This window comes from Carcharhinus amblyrhynchos, chromosome 16 (genome assembly GCF_965287045.1).
Source record: "Carcharhinus amblyrhynchos chromosome 16, sCarAmb.v2.hapA, whole genome shotgun sequence".
Classification (NCBI taxonomy): domain Eukaryota; kingdom Metazoa; phylum Chordata; class Chondrichthyes; order Carcharhiniformes; family Carcharhinidae; genus Carcharhinus; species Carcharhinus amblyrhynchos.
In genome coordinates, this window is record NC_137339.1 from 4,332,260 (window position 1) to 4,352,495 (window position 20,236).

Here is a 20,236-nt window from a genome sequence, read left to right on the forward strand (position 1 = left end):
AACTTCCCTCTCCTTTTTAAAACTTACCCTGTTGATCAAGCATTTGATCAGCTGCCTAATTACCATCTCATGTGGCTCACTGTCAAATTCTGTTGATAGCATTGTTTTGCTGTTGCTTTTGCTGCATCAATATAACTCTCCTTGCATCTGAAGAAAAGGTGAGTTTAGAACTTAATGCCAATGAACCTTGAGTATTAAATATTATGAAACACACAAACACGGCTCTTGATTCACTCAATACCCAGGTCTGCACTTAGCACACCTGTGCCTTGACTTACCCCGCGCACACACAATATAAGCAAATAAAATTGGCACAGCAGTCTTTTGTAAGTGTGGTAGATAGCGTCTTCTTGCTGCAAGACCAGGCGCTAAGTGAGGATATTATCGAAATAGTACAAAGTGCTGTATGGAAGGAGCAATGGGCTTTTACCAACTATGAATCTTGAACTTGCCAGAGGAACCTCTGAGCAAATTAAACCCATCTACTGTCACTACAGATTCTCCAGTCAGCAATTCCAGCAGGAATTTGTTGCCCTCTAATATTTCCACCTGTCCCAAATCAATGGCACCAAAAGAATTTCACCTCAAACTCATGTGGTACTTGCTTGGATCTATTCAAAGCTGACATAGCAGGGGACAGGAGAGGTGGGGCGGGGGGTGGGAGGGGGGTGATTACAGACCATAATTTTAAGTGACCTTCCTTGGCTGGAGACCCACTGGATTGGGTGAAACTCATGGTTTTACACCCTGTCCACTGTCACTTTCCATTGGACAAGTCCAAATGGGGAACATGTTCAGTTCCCTAACATCAGGTTAAACATAAAAACTCATCAACATTAAAATCTCAGAAACTGTCCACAGCGCATTCTCCTCTAGCTTTATATGATTGTGATTTTTCTAGTTCATTCTTTGTTCATTCCCCACAATGGTGATTTGTTCAGAGATTGCTAGAAATGTTTAATGTAGTAAATAAAGCCCTGGTTTTTAAATTTCAATGTTTTTTCTCCCATTGACCAATTGCTGGACTTCAACAATTAACCTGACCAATGGTTGGGTTCTGGCCAGTGCGACCTGACCAATGGCTGGGCACCAGCATTGTAACCTCTGACCAATAGCTGGGCTCTGGCCAGTCTGATCCCTGACCAATAGCTGGGCTCTGGCCAGTCAGACAAATAGCTGGGCTCCAGCCGGTCTGACCAATTGCTAGGCTCTGTCTGGTGTGACTCTGACCAATAGCTGGGCTCCAGCTGGTCTGATCCCTACCAATAGCTCGGCTCCGGCCGGTGTGATGCTGACCAATAGCTCGGCTCTGGTCAGTGTGATGCTGACCAATAGCTGGGATTTCCAGTTAGTGCATCAGTGGTTGGGATATAATTTCTGTGTTCTGATTGGTCAAAGTCACTAGTTACCGATATGCCAAGTCCATCATTGCTACATAGAATTCCAAAAACTCTTTCCAATCTTTAATGGATTTCAATCTATGACTTTATTTGCAAACTAGTGCCCGTGATATTGATATTTTCTGGAAGTTTGAAGGGTGCATTTACAATTACAGCAATTCATAGCGCATTATGAGTTCAGCCCCACAAATATTTAAAAATAGATAGGGTACAAGAGGGGCTAGTGATCGGAAATTATACAATAAACAAAGAGTAAAATATAGATTAACGTAGGCCCCATCGGGAATTGACAAACCCACATAATATACATGCATGAACAGAGCAGAAGTAAAATCCAACTTCTTTATCATGGCAGGATCGCAGACTGGACAGTTCCAATTTGATCACTACCATGAATGACTGGGCAATAAGCCTGTAGAACGTATCTTACACCTCAGGGGTGGAGTGATCCATCCGGGACACAAGGCCTGAGGACATCCTGTAGGAAGAACAAACAAGGGATCAGACTAGGGCAATATCAACAGCGAGGAAAGTCGAGTTAAGGCTACAATCAGATCAGCCATGATCTTATGGAATGTTAGAGCCGGGTTGCTCCAAAGTCCTATGTTCCTAAAAAGAGATACTAAAGCAGGTGACCAAAAGACACACAAGGACTGAGGCAGCTGTTAGACTGCTCCAGGGCTGCTAGGGGGGTTGCTGGCCTCTGTACAAGATTTTCCTTCTTAATTGATACCTTTTATGTTCTTGACAAATTCTGAAGCGTGCACCATTACTTTGGTGATGAGGATATGATGATGGAGCCAACCTGTGAGTATCTGGTTCTAATTAAAGTTGGAACAAAAAAGATACTCCGTGTCTGTTTTTGGGCAGAGATCCAGTGTGTAGTTGAGATGGTGCCAGAATCTGAGGGAAGGAGTGGAACGAGCATGAAATGATTGGTACTGTCGAAAGTTTAGAAACACACACAGAATAGAAAATAGCCATCAGAAGCAAGAGCAATGATTTGGAGTTTAAGTCAAAATGGAACGAAAACAGTTGCTGCAGAGATTTTTTAAAGAACGAGTGGAGAGCATAGAGAACAGTGTTTAAAAAAGAAAAAAATGCCTCAGGGAACTGTGGAACTTGTCCCAAAAGCACAGGAAAGCAAAGAGGCTGAGTTTGCCAAGCTTCAATTTAAGCAGAGCTTGTCGGGGCTCCAGGTAGCGATCCTTGCACTGAGTGACTGCAGACAGAAGGGTTTGGGGGTTCTTGGAAAAGGAGAAGACTCCAACCTGTAAAGAAGATTACAGCACAGGAACAGGCCCTTCAGCCCTCTGAGCCTGCACCGACCATGCTGCCCGACTTAACTAAAACTCCCTACCCTTCCAGGGACCATATCCCTTGATTCCCATCCTATTTGACCAGACATTTAAAACAAGAGTAAAGCCTCATCAGAGATAGGCTTTACCAGCATCTTAAAAGGGGCAGAAGGACTAAAAGGAACATTGATCCTTCAGAGGGAGAGTATCTGGGGAATTAATAAGGAGATGGCAGAAGCATTGAACAGATAGTTCGCGGCTGTCTTCACTGTAGAAAACAAAAAAGATAAATTTGTAAATCAAGAGAGGGAGGGAGGAATTTAAAACAAATTATCAAGGAAATGATTGGAACTAAAAGCTGACAACTTGCCAGGACCTGATGCACTTTATTGTAGGGCTTTTAAAAAAAAGTGTCTGCAGGAATAGTAGGCACATTGATTGCAATTTTCCAAAATTCCCTAAATTCTGGAAAGGTCTCAAGAGATTGGAAAATAGTGAATCAAACTCCTCTATTCAAGAAAGAAGGGAGGCAGAATTCAGGAAACTACAGACCAGTTAACCTAATAACTGCCATGAGGAAATGCTAGAATCTATTTTTAAGGAGGTTAGAGCAGGACACTTTGGCAGAGTGAAAGGGAAATCACGTTTAACTAATTTATTAATGTCCTTTGAGGAGGGTAAAAAGTAACATGGATAAAGGAAAACTGTAGATGTGGTGTTCTTGGACTTCCAAAAGGTGTTTGATAAGGTACCACATGAGGGTACCTACTACTACACAAAATAAAATCTCATGCTGTGGGTGGTAACATTAGCAAGGATAGAGGATTGGTTAGCTACCAGGAATCAGAGAGTCGGCATAACTAAGTCATGTTCAGGGAGAAAGCTGTTTCTAGTAGAGTGACACAAGAATCAGTGTTGGGACCTCAACTACTGAGGCAACTGTTTTAATAACTTGGATGAAGGCACTGAATAAATGTTGCTAAATTAGCACCTGACACAAAGATAGATAGGAAAGTAAAGTGAATTATGATGAGGGCCTAAAGTGTCTTCAAATGGATTTGGATAGGTTAAATAAGGGGGCAGAAATTTGACAATGGAGTATATATAATGTGGGAAAATGTGAACTTGGTCACTTGGGCAGGAAGAATATTGTATTTAGAGATTTCAAACTCTACGTTACAGAGGGACCAAGTGTTCTTGTACATAAATCACATTCCCACCAAGTTGTATGTCATCAGCAACCTTGGATACATTACATTTTGTTCCCTCATTCAAATCATTGATGTATATTGTGAGTAGCTGGGGCTCAAGCACTGAACCTTGCAGGATTCCTCTAATCGCGATCTGCAACTCGTTTATTCCTAAGGCCTGATTTTACCATTGTGTCATGCCTGTTTTTGGCTATTAATGCGATCCGCGTCCCCGTCCGCACAGATGCCCACTTTACCAAGGCCCGAAAATAGCCACAATCCAAACCACACCCGAAACAGGTGTAATGGCGATTTAATCGAATTAATGAACTGCCTGCCCAACTTTACCAGCATTTCCCCCTTTACCAATATGTTCACCCATCCAGATTGGGTGCGAAACAGAGATGCTCAGAGACCTGCTGAAGAGGTGAGTTCAAAGCTTTCTAATTCAGATCAATGGTGAAAGAGTATGGGGGGGGGGGGGGGGGGGGTTAGGGGGGAGGAAGGGAGGTGGGTCAAATCGTTCTATGGTAGGGGGGGAGGGAGGAGGAGGCGGGTCAGATGTATCTCTTGGGGTGGGGGAGGAAGGAGGGGGGTGCAATCATTCTGTGGTGGGGGGTGGGGTGGGGGGGCGGGGAGGAGGGAAGCCCGATTGTTCTGTGGTGGGGTGGAGAAGGGAGGCCAGATTGTTCTCTGGTGGAGGGGAGGGAGGCTAAATCGCTCTCTGGTGGGTGGGTGGGAGGCCAGATGGTTTCTACCCAGGGTGGGGGGGAGGAGGAGGATGGTCAGATGGACCTCTGATAGGAGAGCAGGGGGGACCGCTGCCACTCTGCAGACAATCAGTGGGGTGGAAGCGGGGGGGAAGAGAGTCGTGATTGTCTGGGTAGCGGTGGGGTGGATAAGGGGGACAGTAATGTTCTGGGAGTGGGGCAATCTCTGTGGGGGGCCATCGCTCCCGCTTTTTGCACCTGGGCTGCTTTATCCGCTTTTTGCGGCCTGGGAACGTTGTGACAGGGGCGCGTTTTTCAAATTTTTTTCTCACAGCACATGCGCAGTTCAAAGCTCCAATTGCACTGCAGCATTTCAGATGCGGTAAGCCCTGTCCACAACACGACTCAGACTCATGGTGTTTTTTTCAGGCTAAGTGTGTATGGGGGCACCCGGGAACAGATTTCCAAGTCAGATCCGAATTGTGGCCAGATTCAGCACTTAATGTAAATGGTAAAATTGGACCCCTAGTCTCAGTTTATGTCTGCTAACCAATTCTCAATCCATGCATACCAGGGTCTTCATAGGGTGGATGTGGAGAGGATGTTTCCTCTTCTGGTAGTATCCAGAGGTCACAGTTTAAAAATAAGGGGTCGCCTATCTAAAATGGAGATAAGGCAAAATTGATTCATTGAAGCAGATCATAAGTCTTTGAAACTCTTCCTCAAAAGGTGGTGGAAGATTTTTTGAATATTTTTAAGGCAGTGGTGGATAGATTCTTGGTAGCAAGGGGGTGATAGGTTATTGGGCATGGACAGGATGCAGATTCGAGATTAGTATTGGATTAGCCAATCTTATTATATCTTATTAAATGGTGGAGCAGGCTAGACGGGCTGAAGGATCTTTTCATGCTCCTTGTTCGTATGTTCACAGCAACCAATGTTGGGAACTGAAAACGTAGGATTGATATGACATCAGAATTGGAGGCATGGGAGCATTGTAGGATGTTTAAAGTGATAGGGAGAGGTGAAGGCATGGAGGTATTTGAACACCAAGACAGGAAATTCAACTTTGAGGACTGATGGACCAGGACCCAGTGTAGGTCAGTGAGCAGAGGAATAATCAATGATAATCTTCCTCATGCTATCCACACTGCTGCTCTGTGTGACTCAGAGGTGAGAGTGCTACCACTCAGCCACATTAACACTCAATTGCTTTTGCATTAAATACATTTAATTTGCTTATTTACCTCTTCACCATGTGCTCAAAGATAACAGTTGGCATGATGGTGACAGTGATTGTGGTCCCAGAAGCAGCCAAGATGTCAGCAACTTGTGAGTCCTGTAAATTAAAGAGTAAGAACTGTAAATATTTCAAGGTTATAAGTGTAGTATATATCCAAAACTCACCTTCACTAAAATTGCAAATGAAAAGGATACAATTGGAACGATTATGGGATGAGGAGCAATGATATAAACTGGGAATCTTCTGACTGGAAGAGAGAAGGTTGATACTGAACTTTAGGAGCTGCACTAAACACTGTATTAATGCACAGTGGGGGCAGCATGGTAACACAGTGGTCAGCACTGCTGCTTCACAGCCCAGGGACCCAGACACACTCCCCAAGTCTACTTAGGTTTCCTCCGGGTGCTCTGGGTGTTACAATTTGTAACAAATTGTGATTCATAAAGGTTTGTTGTGGTACCAAAGATTACTGTCAGCTCAGCATTGTTACAAAGAGCAATGGACCAGGTCCTGAGTGGACTAAGTGAGTCCAGTGCTATCGATGACATCTTTGTTACTGGAAAAGACGAAGAGGAACGTCTTTGGAATTTAGATGTCATTCTTCAAAGACTGGAACTAGTTTGCACTAGTTTTAACCTCTGGCATTTTTATCTTTCGACGAGCATCATCATCAGTGGTTGTTTTGACCAGTGTTGACATTGTAACTAGAGGTTGTCTCTGTGCTTGGCCTGAAGGGGAGGTGTTGTCTTCCTCAACACTGTCCATCGGTGGCAGGGTTTCAAGAAGGTTCAGTCAGAACTTTGTACAATTGAATTTGAATTTTCAATAGATTCCATTTCCAGCAGATCAGTTTTCCCAGACAACAGCTGGTTCACGTGCCTCCTCCAGATGATTTCATCTTTAGTCTGGATGGTATATGAGACAGGTCCAGTCTGTGCAAGAATCGTGGCAGGATCTCATTTTTCTCCTGTGGAGTAATTCCTGGCTAACATTCCTTGTCTTTGGTAGGAAGCACAATGTTTTGCTTTACTTTCCCATTGTTTTATCTGCCCCTGTTGTTTCTTTTGAACAACTTCTTTCATTTCTGATGGTTTCACAAGTCGAATGCCAAATGTAGTTGTCTCTTCATCATTAATAATGCAGGAGAGATTTTAGTCTTTTAATGAACACTATTCCTATACATCAGTAGGAACTGATTAAGGCATTTGATCAGTGGATCTTGTTCCCTGGTTGCTCTCATTGTGTGTTTCATGGTTTGAACGAAATGTTCTGCTCATCTATTTGTAACAGGATGGTAAGGTGCAGACCTAATATGTGGAATACCATTCCCTTTCAGGAAATATTTGAATTCTCAGGAGACAAATCAAGGTCCATTGTCACTTACCAATAGCCAGGAGATCTAAACCCACCAAAACCTTCCCATGTTAAAAACAATAAATAATTTCTCTCTCTATACCCAAGTCATTGTAATCCAGCCATCTGTGTCGATGTTAATCTGTGTCGATGATCTGGCACATCTTGCAGACGTTGCTGTGGCAGGGTTGTGTGATATTGCGGTCATTGTTCTTCTGAAGGCTGGGTAGTTTGCTATCAACACGGATGCCATCATCCCATGTGAGAACACCATCCATCAGGCACATGGTACATATTCTTGTAACTCGGCCAATGTTGCCTACCTGATAGACTGCAGGAAAAGATGTCCTGAAACATGGTACATTGCGAAGACCATGCGGACACGACAACGGATGAATGAACATCGCTCGACAATCACCAGGTAAGACTGTTCTCTTCCTGTTGGGGAAACAGTTCAGCAGTCACGGGCATCCGGCCTCTGATCTTCGGGTAAGTGTTCTCCAAGGTGGCCTTCATGACACACGACAATGCAGAGTCGCGGAGCAGAGACTGATAGCCAAGTTCCGCACACATGAGGACAGCCTCAAAATGGGATCTTGGGTTCATGTCCCATAATCTGTAACCCCCACAACTTGCCTGGGCTTGCAAAATCTCACTCATTGTCCTGGCTGAAGACAATAAACATCTCTTTAACCTGTGTTTAACCCTCTTTCCACTCGCATTGTTTGTACCTTTAAGACTGGATTACCTGTAAAGACTCGCACTCCAACCATTATTTTGTAAATTGAGTTTGTGTCTTTATATGCCCTGTTTGTGAACAGAACTCCCAGTTACCTGACGAAGGAGCAGCGCTCCAAAAGCTTGTGCTACCTAATAAACCTGTTGGACTTTAACCTGATGTTGTTAGACTTCTTACTGTGTTTACCCCCGTCCAACGCTGACATCGCCACATCCTGATTACATTCTGTCACTAGATGTCACCCTTAGTACAACTTCTGAATTCTACAATGATCAGATCCTTCTGTTTGCACAGTGACTGCTTCGTAAATCATTCTGTGGACTCAGTCTAGCAGGACATTCCACCTTTCCTGTGCCATAGGAAATGTTATTCAGTAACTGAACAGGATATTTGAGCCATTGGCATACACTGAGTGAAAAAAAAGCAGTAATGTTGGAGCATCACAGCACCATCTGATGACAGATATAGAAAACGTGAGTGCAGTGACCCACTTGCTGTGGTATCCACGGGTGGGGTCACTTATCAGTATGTTCCAAATAGTGATACTGGTTTCCTGTTTCTGTTGCTGCAGACAATGGCTTGGCCAGGGCGAAACTGCAGTAATTACAGACAGTGTAAAACGCAGCCATTATAGAAAAAAATCATAATACTCTAGATGGTGGAAATTTGAACTAAAAAAAATACTGAAAGCAAATTATACTCTGTGTAAATTGATCTTAATATGGATTCTGTCTGCCATGCTGACATTACACATTAATTGGTTCGATTCCATTTAAATTGTAATTGTTAGACTTTTGAATTCTGTGCTTATTGAAATTATTAGTTTTTGCATATTTATGGATGTCAGTGTAAAAGTCCACCTTTGAAAAATCCTTCCAAAAATGGGAGTCAACTTATACACAGGTGTAAAATGTGTCAAGTCAAGCAGCAACAAGGAATAGAAATACTCAGATTCATCTTCATTGAGAGGCATTGAAAAACTACATCATTAACCTGGGAAGGGGGCAAAGGCACATTACTCTTGTTGGGTACACAGAATATTTTCAGCATTTTCATAGAATCCCTACAGTGCAGATGGAGGCCTTTTGGCCCATTGCATCTGCACCAATCACAATCCCACCCAGGCCCCGTAACCCACATATTTACCCAGCTAGTCCCCTGACACTAGGGTCAATTTAGCATGGCCAATCCACCTAACCCGCACATCTTTGGAGTGTGGGAGAAAACTGGAGCACCCAGAGGAAACCCACGCAGACACAGGGAGAAAATGCGAACTCCACACAGACAGCAACCCGAGGCAGGAATTGAACCCAGGTTCCTGGCGCTATGAGGCAGCAGTGCTAACTACTGCGCCACTACACCATCCTAATTCAGCAGCACGATAAGAGTTTGTTCTTGTGCCGACTGCACGTTACAGCAGGTTATCTTGGAGGCAGTGAGCTGGTGTCCCTCAGTGGGATAGGATGGGAGGCTACCTACCCAACCCCTGCTCTGACACTCTGCACATGTGGACCTGGCCTGGGTAGGACAGCTCCTTGGCTTTGACCAGCAGCCAGTTGGACAGAGCATCAGCAGCCAAGCCACCCTCTCTGCAGAGCCAACTTCACATCATTAACTCGCAGGTCATTTCGAATTTCAGGTGAGAATTTGATAGCAGCAACCAACAGGAATTCAAAAATTGAGGGAGGGAGTCAAATCTAAAGTGATGACCGTATTTGAAGGTGGATGAACTGCTTTATTTCGTTTTAAACTGTTATTATTTTATGTTCAATTTTATTCTGCCTTAACGCTGTGCTTCAACTGGCTGGGAACTGGAAAATGCTGCTTTCAAGAAAGGCAAGGCAGACTGAAAAAATTCAAAAGCAGAAAAAGGGGTGGAGTCAATTCATACACTGAATATCAACAAGAACATGATTTTCAGTGAAGAAGAGATGAGGTTGTTTTATAAGCCAGTCAACATATACGCCACAGTTCATGGTAATGCGACTAATGATTCCAGATTCTGGAAATATAGTATCACTGAGATCATTACAGGATGTATTAAAATTAATTTTTTGAAGTTTCTAGGTGAACTAAGATCATCCCAGGTCCCGGATGAACTAAGATTATGGAGATTGATGCAAATGAGCAAAGACCTGCAAAATCAGTCTCTCCGTTGCAACAGCAGTTCTTTAAATACAGGCTTTCTAGTTATTCTTCCACCAAAAACTGTAACAGAATCAAAATGTCTCAAGCTGCCAAAGGCTACAGATCCCTGTCCATGTCAGTAACAGGTTTAGGAGGTAAGTGCAAGTTTTATAAAGAGTCTGGCCTTTTTTTATATTTGTTCACAGGATGAAGGTGTCGTGGTTTGTCCAGCGTTTATTGCCCTTATCCTAATTGGCCTTCAGAAGGCGGTGGTGAGCTGCCTTCTTGAACTGCTGCAGTCCATGTGTTGTAGGAAGACCTACAGTCCTGTTAGGGACAGAGTTCCAGGATTTTAACCCAGCGACGGTGAAGGAATAGTGATGATGTATTTCCATGTCAGGATGGCGTGTGGATTGAAGGGGAATTTGCAGGTGGAGGGGTTCCAATACATTTGCTGCCCATGTCCTTCTAGATGGTAGTGGTCATGGGTTTAGAAGGAGCTTTGGTGAGTTACTGCAATGCATCTTGTAGATGGTACACACTGCTGTCACTGTGTATCAGTGGTTGAGGTTATGAATGTTGAAAGTGGTGAATTATATACCAATCAAGTGATTTGTTTTGGCTTGGATGGTGTTGAACTTAAGCAATGTTGGAAATGCACTCATCCAAATGGAGATTATTCACAATCCTGATTTAGACTTTGTAGATAGTGAATTAGCTTTGGGGAGTCAGGGGTGCGCTATTCTCCACAGAATTCCTAGCCTCTGATCTGTTCTTGTAGCCACGGTACAGTATTTGTATGGCTAGTTCAGTTCCATTTTGGTCAATTGTAAAGTCCAGATGGTTGGAAATGCGGGATTCAGCAATGGTAATGCCATTGAGTGTCAAGGGGTGATGATTAGATCCGATCTTGCGTGGCACTTCTGTGGTGCCAATGTTACTTCCCACATGTCAGCCCAAGCCTGGATATTTTTCAGGTCTTGCCTCATATCTCCTGGACTGTCTCAGTATCTGAGGAGTCATATATGGTTCTGAACACTGTGTAATCATTAATGAACATTCTCACTTCTGATCTTATGATGAAGTCATTGATTAAACAGCTGAAGATGGTTGTGCCAAGGACATTACCCTGAGGAACTCCTACAGCAACGTGTTGTGATTTGGAACGCACTGATTGGAAGACTAGATAGTTCTTCACAACCAGATTCAATTATCCCTGCCCTTCAAATCCACTTTAATCAGAACATTACAGTTGGACTAGACTTCTCATGCGCAACACTGTAGGAGATTGGTTAGTAAGATGATTTGGACAGGTTGTGTGAGTGGGCATGTGCAAGGTAGGTGCAGTATAATGCGGATAAACGTGAGGTTATTCATTTCGGCAACAAAAATAGGAAGGCAGATTATTATTTGAATGGGTGTAACTCGAGAGAGATGGAGACTCAGCGAGACCTTGGTCTCCTCGTGTAACAGTCACTAAAAGTAACTGCACAGGTACAGCAGGCTGTAAAGAAGGCAACTGGTATGTTGGCCTTCATAGCAAGAGGATTTGAGTATAGGGATAGGGATGTTTTGCAGAAATTGTATAGGGCATTGGTGAGGCCACACCTGGAGTATTGTGTGCAGTTTTGGTGTCTTTACTGAGAAAGGATGCCCTTGCTATTGAGGGAGTACAGTGAAGATTTACCAGGCTGATTCCTGGGATGGTAGGTCTGTCATATGAGGAGAGACTAAGTTGGTTAGAATTACATTCACTGGAGTTTAGAAGACTGAGAATGGATCTCATAGAAACGTATAAAATTCTAACATGATTTGACATGACAGATTCAGAAAGAATCTTCCTGATGGCAGGGGAGTCCAGAACTAGGGTTCATAGTTTGAAGATACGTGATAAACCTTTTAAGACTGAGGCGAGATGAAATTTGTTTACCTAAAGAGTGCTGAATGTGTGGAATTCACTGGCACAGAAAGTAGTTGAGGCCAAAACACTGGGCCCGATTTTACCATCGCATTGTGACCTCTTTCAGGTGAAAAAACTTGGTAAAGTCGGACGTGATCCACGCCCACCTCCGCCCTGGTTCACCCTTCACCAAGGCCCAAAAATGGCCACGATTGGGAGCGCACCCGGAACAGGTACAATGGCCATTTGCGTGCATTTAAATTGACTTAATGGGCTGCGCAGCCAACCTTACCGGCACTTCCCCACTCCAGAATTGGTGCAAAACAGACAGGCTCCAAAGAAGTCTGATTCATGTTAGTGAGGAGGTAGGTGTCTAGCGTCCGACAGCTCTCTGCTTGAGATTGGCTGTGTGGGGGGGGGGGGGGGGGGGGGGGGGTGGTGTGTGTGGAGGGGCCCCCAATCAATCAATCTGGGTGGCAGGGGGCGGGGGGGAATAAGGGGGTCAGTAGTGTTGTGGGGATGGCGCAATGTCTGTGGGAGCCAGGGGGAGGCATTATTCAGCCCGGGAGCCATGTGGCAGGGATCTGCATTCTATCATTATTTTTCCGCGCGTGCGTAGTTGGAGCACCAATCAGAGTTGCAGGATTACGGGCCGTTAAGCCCCGCCCACCGGTTTCTGCAGTGCAAATTGGAATTGCTGATATTTCTTCAGGCACAGTGTGTATGGGAGAGCCTAAGAACAGGTCTAAAAGTCAGATCTGAAACAGTCCCAGTTTCAAATCCACCCAGCACTTAAAATCAAAATGGTAAAATAGGCTCGTTGTGCGATTTCAAGAAGAAATCAGATGTAGCTCTTGGGACTAAAGTGATCAAGGGAACTCTATTCGAATGATATGGAGGAGAGTGAGATGAGGATATTGAATTTGGTGATCAGCCGTGATCAAAATGAACGACAGAGCAGACTCGAAGGGCCGAATGGCCTGCTCCTGCTTCTTGTTTCTATGTTGTGTTAGAATGATCACAAATTTGGAAAAATAATTGAGATTCTGGGTATGTTCACTATTATAGATTATATGTAAACTGTATTTGTAGTTCTTGGGTAAACCATGACCACCGAGATTCATACAGGCTGTGGCTAAAGAGAGATTAGTGAATTTGTTCCACTGTTGTAAACTGTCCCTCACCTTCAGTCCAATGATGTTCTGTCCATTGATTTCGCAAATATTATGGCCAGTGAGCAGTCCATTCCTGGCTGCGGAACTATCTTTCACGATGGAAGTGATTTTTCCATGTTTATATATAAACCCGACATGGCCACTGCTGTCCTTATGCATTGTAATCGTTCTCTGGAATGGCCTTGAAGGAGAGAGAGAGAGAGAGAGAGAGAGAAAAATATATATAAAAAGAATAATCTGGATTTACAAACAGTATAGAAAGAATGACAATCATATTGATCAGAAAATATTGCCTGTCAGAAAAAAAAACATTATCTTTCTAATTCACTTTCTACCATCCTGTGTTCCAATCCCAGTTGATGTTATTACCGGATGGGAAGGTTCCAGAATGGAACACTGGCTTTAAAGACCATAGTCATTACTGTTTTATTCACAACCAGGGGTTGAACAATAAAGCCAATTAGCTTCTAACAAAAGAATTATTAAAACATGAATAATTTGACAGTAGTACTGTTTTCCGTCCCTCCCACTTATCTTCACAAATGCATATGGATTTTAAGAATAACAAGGATCACAAAGTATATATTGTGTTGTAATGTTCTCAATGTAAACTAACAGGCTAACTGTGGTCAGATACACCCTATTCTACAACCAAAATGACAGATGCACCCAGCCAGACATCTGCGGATTTCTCCACAAATCAGATGATTAATATGCTCGGAGCCAACTAGCCTCTAGCCTCCACAAGAAGGTTCCGAAATTCTTCAAAGTACATGCCTTAAAATCTTCTTCCACACAATGCTTTCTCTTGGTTCTTTTCAGCAAGGATCCACTTCCAGGATTTCCAACTTCTCTGTCAGTATTCCTCTGCCCTGAATTGTCATGTGCCTTCAAGATTCCACACAATCTCTCAAGTACTCATCTCCAACAGACTACTATTGTTTCACAGACTGTACTTAGGTCACCAACCTTAGGATTGCTTCAGATATCTGGCTTCTCTCTAGCCAACTTCACTAAGTCTGCACTTTTCAGCTCTGTCTTTAACTTTAATGAACAGTACCATTGTTCAGCATTGAATTCATGTGTCCCTTTAACTTCAGTTTTCCTGACATCTCTTTTCATTACCTGGTTTCTTGAACTAGATCTTCTTTAGATTCTGGGACTTGTTTTCTTGTCCATTACTCCATTGTATTGTTTTTCTGCTGACAGAACTATGAGCACTGTTCCTTTGTCACTGCTATGTTTCTTCTGCTCTGGGTTCAGATAAACTACACTTAAAAAATCTGTCTTCTTAAAGGTGCCCCTGGTTGCTGAGCAACAGCTCATTCTTTCTCCAACCTCTTGCTTACTTTTCATGTAATAAACTCTTAAGAACAATAAAGAGATAGTTTGAAATGAAATCAAAAAACCCATACAGGCAAACACCTTTGTTTCAGGTGAATCTAACTAAAGTTTTAACCCTTTCTTACACAGAAACACTGAACTGAATTCACTTAAATCTATATCTTACTCTAATATCCAACAATACCAACATAGATTACTTACAAGTACTGGTAGGTGAGAGTTTATGATTAATCACAACAATTGGTCTTGATCAATTTATCTACAACAGAACCAGACATGAGTGAGGAAATTCCTACTGGTGGTGAGCTTTGTATCTGTAGGTCCAAAGTCACCTGTTTGCCCCAAGCACATTACACTCAGAGAACATGAGATAGGAGTGCACTCAAAAAAAACTTAGGACTGAATTTAAATAACCTGAAACCATGAGCAATAGCAACAGCAAGTGGCTATTCTGTCAACTGGGCCTTTTTCATTTTACAGTTAGATCATGGCTGGTCTGTTCATTAACTTCATTTACCTGCCTGTTCTCCATGTCCTTAGATAACCTTGCCTCAGAAAAGTAAAGAACTGAAAAGATATGGGGAGGGAATTCTGGAACTAAAAACCTAAAACAAACTGAAGGCAAGGCCACCAAGGGTGCATGGAGGTCAAAGGAAGCGGGGGATAGAGGCATCACGTTGTTACAGTACAGCGAGTCAATACAGAAGGAAGCCATTCAGCCCATCAAATCCATAACAGAGCTCTGCACTAGACAAGGAACACAGATGTCTGGGAGGGTTGTAGAACTGGAGATTACAGAAATTGGGGCGGAGGCAAGACCAAGAGGGACTGCTGGACTGAGAGCTGGTGTAGATCAGTGAGCACAAGGGTGGTGGATGAACAGGACTTGGTGTGAATTAGGGCATGGACAGCAGAGTTTTGTATAAGCAGCCCTGAAGGCCAGCCAGGAGAACATTGGAATAGTTAAATCTGAAGATAATGAAAATACGGAATTTAACAACAAATGGATTGAGGAAAGGGTGGAGGATATTCCAGAGGTGGAAGCAGTCTTTTCTTTACGGTGTAAAAGGTTTGGAGTATGATGTTGAGCTCAGAATCATACAAATGCATCAGGAAAGTGCACTGCAGTTGCTTGTTTCACCAATGGATCTAAAACTGTACAAATTTTAAACACAAATTTACGGTGAGAAGCCTCCAAATAAAACCTAGGAAGAGTTCTTACAAATCATAATCATCGAGGATTTGTACTTAATTGAAGGAATTGAACCTCAGCCCTGCCTCCCTCAATATGAAACCAGACCCAGACATGGAATAGATCCTGACCGATCACGGACAATGACTGAGATCCTGTCCTGCGGTGCAAGCTTCAGTGCCTTATGTGCTTTGTCAGTGCTCCAGCCTGCACAGTTCTCCCCGTTCAGTTGGAGGATCTGGTCCCCAAAGCGCAGCCCAACGAGAGAAGAAGGGGAGTTGGCCTGTACGAACTGGACAAATATCCCCTAAAAAGAAAGAATGAGGAGATAATGGGTGAAGAAGAAAGAGAAAGAAAGAAAAAGAGCAAACAAACTTGTATTTACAAGACACCTTTCCTAACTTCAGAACTTCCCTTTACAGCCAATGAAATAGCTTTTGAGGTGTTGCATTGTGGGAAATGCAGCTGCCAATTAGCACATGCCAAGGACACATGACCAACACCATAATTAATCTGTTTTTCAGTGAATTTGCTGGAAATATAGGAACTGGCCAGGACATCCTGGAGGCTGCTTCTTTTTCAGAATCTTTCCCGTCTGCCTGACCGCAGAGGGCCTTAACTCAGTGTCTCATCCGGCAGACATTGGTGGCAATTCTCCCAAAAGTGCTGAATTGGTGAGAAAACCAGTGTAATTCACGATTGTTTTTTCAGTTCAACTTTAGACCCGAATCTCCCCACTCTGTGCAATGCAGAGATCACAATGTGAATATCATTAAAAGTTTTGGGGGCGGGGGGGGGGTGCTATTTATATCAGAGCCTGATGGTTCCAGAACTCTGCGCGTGGGCAGTGGCCCCCATCTGTCAATCTGCACTTTGCTGACCGGCTCGATCGCTGGTCAGCCCGGGACCCCCGCAGTGTTGCCCCTCCTGCCTCCCCCCATGGCCCAATCGAGGCCCGCACAAGCATTCCTGAGCCAGCACCTGGGTAGAGCAGTCTGATCTCCAGTCCCCACGCTCCAGCAGTGGGGATCCCGCCCCACCCCCACACCAGCAGGCTCACCTCCATTGATTCCCCCTCCCGGGAAGACAGACCCCACCTGGCAGACCACCCTCCAGGAGGCAGACCCCCCCTCCCCTGCAGACATCACCCCCCGCCCCCCCCAGCCCATCCCGATCACTGGCTTCCCTCTAACCCCGACCTATCCCCCAGCAGGACCCCCCCCCCACCACCGATCGCCCTAGGCCCCGCCCCAGGCCCCATTCCTTTAGCCCTGTCCCCTTTGCCCCACCCCCTTGCCCCCCAATGTCACACCCCCTTGGCACTGCCAGATGCACAATGGGCAATGCCAAGGTGCACCCTGGGCAGGAGCATTTTGCTCCATGGGCAGTGCCAGGGGGCACTGATTTAAATTCTCATCCGCTGGTTTCCAGCGCAATCCCGGCTGCGCCTGTTCTCCAGCTCTGAGAGATGCACATGCGTCGGGAACACACGCGTGAATCCTGCAAAATGGCCGATACGCAATTCTCCCATTCTGATGTGCCAATAAAATGTGCGCATCGGGATGGGAGAATCCCCCCAGCATTTCTGGCACTGCAGCACTCCCCCAGTACAGCAACAGGAGTCTCAGCCTGGAGTATGTGCCTAAATCTTAGGAGTGAGACTTGAAGCTATGTGTTTGAACACCTCATCAGTCAAACATAAGCTGCAATTTGTTTGGGTCAATTAAAGTGGATCATACAACCTCTCCAGACTGGAACCAAGAGGTGGACAGAACAAGCTAACCTGCTGTCCCATCTACAGAAATTCAGCAACCAAAATGGAAAACCTAAACATGGGGGAATCTTGGCGTGAGGTAAGGTAAAGTACGTGACTGAATGAATTCCAACTCATTCACGTGAATCACCTCCGATGGTGACCTTTAGGAAGAATATGTTTATTCAGAATTGAAGTGAGGAGATTGTTTCAAACTGAAGAAGCAACTTTGCTGGGAAATGGAAAAGAAAATGGCAGTGGTTTTAATTGGATAACTCTTCAAAGAGTTGGCCCAGCTCGATGAATTGAAGGACCTCCTACAGTGCAGTCAATTCTACAACAGGACCTTGTTATTTACTTACCTTGTCAATTGCACGCAGACGCAGTCCAACCTTTCCATCTTGGTCCTTGCAGAGGATCAGTTCACGTATTCCAGTTCTTATCTCTGCTCGGTGAAGTCCCAGATTGTTTCCAGTTATCGGGGCCACCAGGGTGTTCAGGGCTGACTGATTACTGGTGACTGCCTATGGAGTGAAGCACAAAAACAAACTGTGAATAAGAGAGAGTAGGAGACCGAGGATGAGATGGATAGCAGCTATCTGCAAATTGTCTCTGGAGTCTGAAAGGTTCAAAGCTGGTGATGCTGAATTAATGAACACACTGTCAGGAGCAGTTATCTTAATGCGAATATCACCAGTAACACTTGGTATGGCACGAATTATGGGAGCTATTCTAGCAGTAACCAGTATGAAGGATCCTAAGCAAAACAGAGCCATTGGAATTCAGAGAGAAAACTCTCCAATGGTTGGAGTCAGTCCTGGCACAAAGGAAAATGACTATAGTTGTTGGAGGTCAACTATCTTCCCTTGTGCCAGGTCTGACTTGGGCTAGCAGTGGGTTTTCCCCAATTCCCAATGATTCAGGGTCCTCAGTCAAATGCTGCCCTGATGTCAAGGGCAGTCACTCTCACCTCACCTCTTCTGTTCATGTTTGAACCAAAGCTGTAATGAAGTCAGGAGCTGAGTGACCCTGGAGGAACCTAAACTGAGCGTCACTGAGCAGGTTATTGCAAAGCAAGTTCCGCTTAAGAATTAACCACATTGTGTGAGATTATAGTCACGTGTTGGACAATGTGGACTGAGGGTTTAAGAGTTTCCCTTCTCCAGAAGTTATCAGTGCATTGGTTTGGTTTTTGCAATGTAACCACTTTTTCACACCTTTAAGATGGTATTTACACTCAGAATCTATGTACTGTTGGTTTGACATTTTAATCATCTGAAGCGTAGTCACTGTTGCAAAACAGGAAGCACAGCAGCCCACTTGTGCATAGCAGGATCCCATACGCAGCACTGTGATAATAATGAAAGAATCTGTTTCAATGATCTTGGGTGAGTGAAGATATGAGTGAGGGCTCCTGTGCTCAACTTTGAAATTGTGCCACCGGATCTTTCACATCCCCAAGAAGCCAAATGGAGCCTCAGTTTAAAGTTTAGTCTGAAATAGGACCTCCAACTGTGCAGCATTCTCTTTATACTGACTGGGAGAGTAAGTCTGGGTTAAGTGCTCAACTCTCTGGATTGGAGTTTGTGTCTTTAACCACCTGAGCAGCAAGAGTGCCACACTGAGCCCTGGCTGATAACAGATTAAAGACAGATACTTATTATACAGATCAAATGATTTATTATTTTCTACTGGAAGAAAATCTCTCCAGGGAGCCTGTGGGTAAGGGGAGGCTGAGTGAGGGGGAGGGGGAGATGGGGCGGGGGGGCTTGTCGAGTTTATTGCATTCAGTCAATTTCATTGGATGCTTACTCCAGATTCCAACACAGGTACCAGCTCCATGTTTTGCTTCACATCCTCACTGTTCAGGTCCAGGCCCATATAGTCCCCCAGCTCCTTCAGGTCCGGATACAAACCTGAACCTAAAGAAAAACATCTCAGTCAGTTACTTTAAGAAGGATTTAACATCAGCACAGACCCACCCCCTTACAACTAATAACAGACATTGTAAAACCTCAACCAAACCGACTCGTCACAAACAACAAAAGTTTGGTTTGGGACCCTGATTTACAACCCCACTGGATTTTACCCTCCGTTCTTTATAACTGGACACAAGATAGGTGGATATGAACCCTTGGGGTGAGTTTAAATCAGGCTGAAGGGAATAGAAAGGGTGCGTAAATTGATAAGGAGAGGTGTTGAACAGCAGGGAGCTAGTTAGGAACTTGGATGATGAAGAAGCTTTACAATCCTTGGACCTGTTCCAGCATTCAGTTAAGATCATAGTTGAAATACATTTCAAGTTTAATTACCTTTCAAATTCCTCAATACCCTAAGTTTAACAGTTCTCATAAAAGCTCCAGTTGTCCCTCGGTATCCAATGCTTTTGGGGAAAGAAAACTTCAGGATTCCAGAGAAAATAGTTTCTCTGAATCTATGCCACTGGTTCCTGGAACATTATAAACGTCTTGATTTGATCATCTCTCAACTTTCTAAAGACAAGAAGCGCAATCCAGATTCACGAAAGCTGCCATCAAAAGTAAATCATTATCATTCTGCTGAATCTGCACTGTTTCATTTGATTTGATTTATTGTCACATGTACTAGTATACAGTGAAAAGTATTGCTTTTTGCATGCTATACAGAGTGCAGAATGTAGTGTTATAGTCATAGCTAGGGTGTAGAGGAAGATTAACTTAATGCAAGGTAGGTCCATTCAAAAGTCTGATGGCAATAGGGAAGAAGCTGTTTTTGAGAAGGTTGGTATGGGATCTCATACTTTGGTATCTTTTCCTGACAGAAGAAGGTGGAA

At 44.0% G+C, this 20,236-nt stretch overlaps 1 protein-coding gene across 2 annotated transcripts in view; it reads right to left on the minus strand.

The window, feature by feature from the left end:
• Nucleotides 1-1,462: 1,462 nt before the first annotated feature.
• Nucleotides 1,463-20,236, minus strand: part of LOC145353605 (syntenin-1-like) — a 32,100-nt gene continuing 13,326 nt past the window's right edge. For both annotated transcript variants that reach the window (XM_080204366.1, XM_080204365.1), the window contains 6 exons: nucleotides 19,237-19,346; nucleotides 17,787-17,948; nucleotides 15,803-15,978; nucleotides 13,145-13,316; nucleotides 5,846-5,937; nucleotides 1,463-1,878 (listed from right to left, as the gene is read on the minus strand). In XM_080204366.1, coding sequence (XP_080060492.1) covers nucleotides 1,827-1,878; nucleotides 5,846-5,937; nucleotides 13,145-13,316; nucleotides 15,803-15,978; nucleotides 17,787-17,948; nucleotides 19,237-19,346 — 764 coding nt within the window. In that variant the 3' untranslated portion in view covers nucleotides 1,463-1,826. The remainder of the gene's footprint in view (nucleotides 1,879-5,845; nucleotides 5,938-13,144; nucleotides 13,317-15,802; nucleotides 15,979-17,786; nucleotides 17,949-19,236; nucleotides 19,347-20,236) is intronic.